Source organism: Populus euphratica, unplaced genomic scaffold (genome assembly GCF_000495115.2).
Source record: "Populus euphratica unplaced genomic scaffold, PopEup_1.0 scaffold1024.1, whole genome shotgun sequence".
NCBI lineage: Eukaryota > Viridiplantae > Streptophyta > Magnoliopsida > Malpighiales > Salicaceae > Populus > Populus euphratica.
The window spans coordinates 72353-78352 of record NW_011500886.1 but is presented as its reverse complement, the minus strand read 5'-3'; the positions used below and the strand labels follow the sequence as shown (position 1 = coordinate 78352).

At 26.1% G+C, this 6000-nt stretch overlaps 1 protein-coding gene across 1 annotated transcript; it reads left to right on the top strand.

Annotated features, from left to right (window-relative positions):
* Positions 1-2027: 2027 nt before the first annotated feature.
* LOC105116714 (uncharacterized) lies at positions 2028-3177 on the top strand. The gene is made up of 3 exons (XM_011014172.1): positions 2028-2350; positions 2446-2651; positions 2740-3177. The coding sequence occupies exons 1-3, from the start codon at positions 2252-2254 to the stop codon at positions 2954-2956; spliced, it is 522 nt and encodes a 173-aa protein (XP_011012474.1). The 5' UTR covers positions 2028-2251; the 3' UTR covers positions 2957-3177.
* The last annotated feature ends 2823 nt before the right edge of the window (positions 3178-6000 follow it).

Sequence of the window (6000 nt, the reverse complement as noted above, 5' to 3'; positions counted from 1 at the left end):
TGTGATAATTTAATAATTTTTTATTGAATTAAGTAAATAATAGAAATATTTGAATGAGAATTTATTAATATATAAGAGATTTAAACGATAAAAAAAGACAAATAAACAAAAGTTTAGAAAAACCATCGAGAGACTTGTTGGGAATAGCGGTACCCTTTGTTTTTTATTTAACTATAGAAATAAAATTATATGGTTAGTTAAATAATTTTTATTTTTTATGCTAAGTTTTATGTATAATTATGTTTTAAATTTTAATTTTGTAAAAGTTATAATACTTGTTTAATTTTCAATTATTTTATATACAAAAATTTATCTTAAAACAGTTTTAATTAAATATATATATTTTTAAAAAATTTATTTTTTGAACCTGTAATTAAAAATATTTTTCTTAAACTTACTATACAAAAATTATCAACATATTAATATTATTTTATGGTAAAGATGAGGACATTGAGATCATTATCCTCATTTTTTAAAAAACTTTTTATCAATTTTTTTCTTTATGGTAATTCTTCAATTCTTTGTGTTTGTTTTGGTTTAGAAAAAAAAATGTTAGTAATTATAATTTGATTAAATTCATATATGTAAATATATGAGGAAAAAAGAAAGACAAGTGGTTATTATACAGAAAAAATATTTTTTATGCGAAGATAAAAATGAAACGTTGTTTAAAATTTTTTACATAAATAGTTTTTTATTACATATTCAATCTTATTAACACTAATATTATTTTAACCTTTTAATTTAATTTATATAAAAGATTAAGGACTCCTTAAAAGCACAACAACAAATAAAGATAAAACACCTAGCAACAACAACAAAAAAAAACAAAAAAACCACCTAGCAACAAAGCTTATATATCAATCCGCTAATGCTAAGTAAGCATTCCAAACACCATGCTTAATGCATCTATTTTACTATATTTTAATATATAGTGTTTGCAGAGGATGTCCCATAGGAGCATACTTTTTTATGTATTCATGGAGAAGCCAAAACTTTAAATTCTTTTTGTGAATTAAATTAATCAAATTAGAAATTGTATTGGGTCATGAAGATCCAAAATATAATATTTCTGATTATAATTTGATTTAACACATAGTTTTGAAGGACTAGTATATCCGGGTAACTTTAAATTAATATATTATTTCAAAATTTATTTTAGAAAAAATAAATTAGCATTGTTTAAAAAAACAAAAATTATCAAATAAAGTTTTGATAAATTTTAAAAGTATAGCTTAATTTTCAAAAAATAGAAGTTGTAATATTCCAAAAAATTCACAATCTTTCCACCTCTATCACTATAATTTAAAGTCTCTCAATATTACTTCTATACTTTCATGAAAATTCTAATGCTACCCCTCATCACTTAAATATTTAAATAGCAATGAAAGCTCACACCCTTTTTTAGTCATATTCTCCTCCTTTTTTTCTCACATTTTGTCCTACATTACCTTAAAAAATACTTAAAATATATACAAAAATTTTAAAAAAAAGTATTTAAAAGATGGGTTCATTTGTAAACTTCATTATTTATTTTGTATTATGATAGCTTCTTTTTTAAAAAAATATCAAATTAATATTTTTTAATAGTATTAATATGATAACGTTAAAAATATAAAAAATATATATTATTTTAATATATTTTTAATTAAAAAGTATTTTGCACCACAATAGTCTAAATAATCAAGATAATAAAGTTCTTTTGGGATTTACATATAAAATATTGTGAAATTTTAAATCATAGGAAAAAGATTGGAACTTTGATGCATGGATCTATATGGACAACGCATAATTTATTCTTGAAATTCACATGAATGAGAGGCTTTTCACCATAACCTCAAGTTCTTTTCCTTTTGAAATAGACCTAGAACATCACTTTTAGTATTGTATGAGTTACGATTTTGAGGTAGGATCTCTTCATAGTTGTCCTGCGTGCACATCAATGGTAATTAATACCTTGCTGGTGATGCCTCAACTTTCCTTGTCTCCCATGAAACGAATCAGAATATGGAAAGAAGCAGCAAAAGAAAGAATAAAGAGAAATGTCGAGACAAAGGAAACTTTTTCACTCATAACTCACAGCTAATCCTTCTCATATGTATTGCTAATCTCAACTTTATTCTTATTATGCCTTTCATGAAGCTTGCTTGTAAAGAAAGACAAATTACTTATAAAGATTTCCCCTGCCTATCTTCTTCTTGTTCACAAGCTTCTTTAAAACTGTCACCTCTTGTCAATCTTGAAAAGAAAAATGGCCAAAAACTTTGGTTTTCTGGTTTGTCTCTTAATCATGGCATTGGATGTTGTTGCTGGCATACTTGGGATTGAAGCTGAGATGGCTCAAAACAAGGTAAACCAGTTCGCATTTGAATCGAAACCTTGTATCAATTTCTCCTTCAGCTTTTGGTTTCTGATCATTTCTTCATTTGGGTGGTCTTGATTCAGGTGAAGCATTTAAAGATGTGGATTTTTGAGTGTAGAGACCCAAGTCATCAAGCTTTCAAGCTAGGCTTGGCTGCGGTGATTCTTCTTGCCCTTGCTCATACCGTTGCTACCTTGCTTGGTGGCTGCACCTGCATGTGCTCCAAGGAAGAATTCAACAAGGCATCTGCTAACAAGCAACTAGCTGTCGCTTCCCTTTTCTTCTCATGGTATGTACTGTCAAAACAAGAAAACCTACACCCTGCAAACTCAAAACTTGATTCTGACATACACATACTTCTGTTCTGAGCAAACCAGGATTATACTGGCAATTGGGTTCTCATTGCTGATCATAGGGACACTGGCGAACTCAAAATCAAGAAAATTATGTGGAATATCCCATAATCGTGTTCTGTCAATTGGAGGCATTCTGTGTTTTGTTCATGGACTCTTCACAGTTTCCTATTATGTATCCGCCACTGCTACAGCCAGAGACAATTCTCGGCATCATGACCGTCATGCAACTCAAGCTTAGCCTATTTCCAGTTTTCTTTAATTTGATCAGATCCCTCTTCTAATCCTCCCCGATTGGCTTGCATTCTTCATTCAACTTATAATCATGCAGTAAGATTTCAAGCTTTTTCTTAATGAGTTACCATTGATTAACTTCTTGGACGCTAGAGTGTGTTTATATTGCTGTTACTGGTTAGACTCAGAATCAGAAGCGAGTCAAAAGATCAATGCAAACCTCTATTAGCTCATTTTTCAAGTCGTGAGATTCTATCATGTTAATTAAGCTTCATAATTCCCAGCCAAGAAAGATTTAAAACTCATATTTAGAAATGTTTCATCATTTTTATCCCTTGTTCATCGTTATTAAAGCTAACTCAATTCAGAAAATCAATCCAAGACTTGCTCCGAGCAGGTTTAAAAAAATTGAAGTGAAAACAAGAAATCCAACTAATCAATTCACAACGTAATTAACCAAATCAAACAACATTATTTTATTTTTTTATAAAAAAATAAAAATATAATTTTGACTAACCAAAATTATCTCACCCAAGTTTTAACCTGGATTTAGGCCAAACCAAATCAAGATTAATAACTTCAGATTTTTTTTTCTTCTGATACAAAATGAAGATCCTACTCAAAACCTTTTGAAAAATAAAAATAAATAATGTAAATTCAATTACAACACTATTTCAACATGGTCAATCATATAACTACTCCACCAACCAATCACGAAACTTCTCAAGACACAAAGAAGAAAATAAATACCATATTTCATTTAAGAAATCAACAAACAACTTTTAATTAACATCAAATCAAGCTATTTTCACTAAAAACTAGTACCAATCCAAGAGAAAAACCACAAAAATAACAAATTAAAAACAAGCTAAAACATGAAGAAAATTTATGATGTACCTATACATATAGTATAATTTATGATGTACCTATACATATATCACTATTCATCACAATAGCATAATTATTATTTTATCTTTCCCAAAAAAAAAATCAATCAACTAGCTATAAGAGATAGTACAGTCCTTTTCAAAGTCCATTAGTCATTTTTATAGTAATTGAGGGTAAATCAATTTTTTTTAACTTTTTAAAATATAAAAGAATGATTAAATTACCTTTTAAAACATAATTTATTTAATTGGCATCTAGGGTATTTTACAACTTTTGACTTTTTTTACACAGTAAAATTATTATATTACTATTAAAATAAAAAAAAATTAACTAATGTTTAGGGTCTTTTTTGTATTTTCATTATGATTGCTTTTGCTATAATCAAGTTAACTAATGGTCGATTTAAACTTTGAATAAATATAAAATATAATTTTAAAACAAAAACTTATTAATGCATGTATTCAACATGTCAGTGCATCCACTGCTCTAAAGTTCTAAAGTGATGCATGCGGAGCATTACAACGACCGAAGATGCCAATAATATAGCTTGCATCGTCTTAATCGCCTATCTATTCATAGGTGATACACATGACCAGCAAAGCTTCAATTTGGTGTTGATAGCTTCTCTCTTTTTTTTTTCTTTTTATTTACCTTTTAATTTCCATGTCTTCCCTTTAATTCTCAAAACAACTCTTTAATTTATTTTTTCTTTAAATTTTATCTATGTTTGACCTTCAAATTAGAAAAAGCAAAAACACTAAAAAATCAATTAAACCAAAAAAATCTAAAAAAAAACTGAAAAAACCAAATTATAAAACAAATTAATAAAACCGATTAAAATTTTTAAAAAACCAACCGGTCTGTTCGGTTTCAGTTTTATAAGCCTGAAACTGAAACTAAAAAAACTAAACTAAACCAAACCCAAACCGAAAAAACCGAGCCAACCAGTTTGAACAGGTTTTTGTCCTGAAAAACTAAACTGAACTAAACCAAAACCAATCAATTTGAACCGGTTCAGTTCGGTTCGGATTTGATTTTTTCATATTTGGTTTAGTTATTTTTTTTGATAAAAACCGAGCAGAACAAAAAATGATTACCTCTACTTCAAATTCTCAAAACAACTCTTCAATTTATTTTTCCTTTAAATTTTATCAATATCCATTTGATTACTATTTACTTTATTTAAAATAATTTGTAAAATAAAAAAAAATCAGTTTCATTTGTTTTCAATTTATTTCATCCATTAAATTTCAAAGTAGCCCCTTTAATTTATTTTATATTCAGATTTAGTCCCTATTCTTTTTATTACTATTTTTTTAATTTTGAATAATTTATAGAATTATAAATATTTTTCAATTTCATCCCTCTTTAATTTTTTAACCTTTCAAATTTGATTCCTATTTTTTTATTGTTATTTGTTTTATTTGGGATTTTTTTTTTAAATTTCATTATTCTTCAGTTTGTTTTCCTATCAAATATGATTCTTATTTTTTTGAATATTGCTATTTTGAAATTTTAATTTTTTTATTTCATCATTGAACATTAAATTAGTTTATAATTAAGCTTCTTAGTTTATTGTTTAAGATGTTATGAGCTCAAGTTTTAGAAATTAGCCTAGTTTTACGAGGTTTGCTCTTTTTTTAGGATGATTTTTTCTTAGCTTCATTCTTTAGCATTTGTTCAATTTGATATTAGACTTTATTATATTTATTTATTTACTTTTTGGAGAATTTTACACTAATTTTTAAAATAACCAAGATTATATTGGATCTTTTTATTTGTCGTTCTTTGTTGATTTTTTTTGTTGCTAATTTCTTTAATGAATATTTTCTTTTTGATTCCATCCTTATCTATTTGGAATAATTTTTTTAATAATTTATAAAATTAAAACTCTTTTTCAATCTCATCCTCCTTGAATTTTTTAATCTTTCAAAATTGATCCTTATTATTATTATTATTATTTAATTTTTTTATATAATTTCATTTTCCTTTGGGTTTTTTTTCCTATCAAATATGATCATCTTTTTTTAATTGCTATTTTATTTACTTTGAAAAAAAATTAAATTAATATATTTTTATAATTTTATTTTTAATATTAAATTAGTTAGGAATTGAGTTTTTTAATTGAATTTGGATCTAAGATTTCACGAGTTGTGAGTTTTG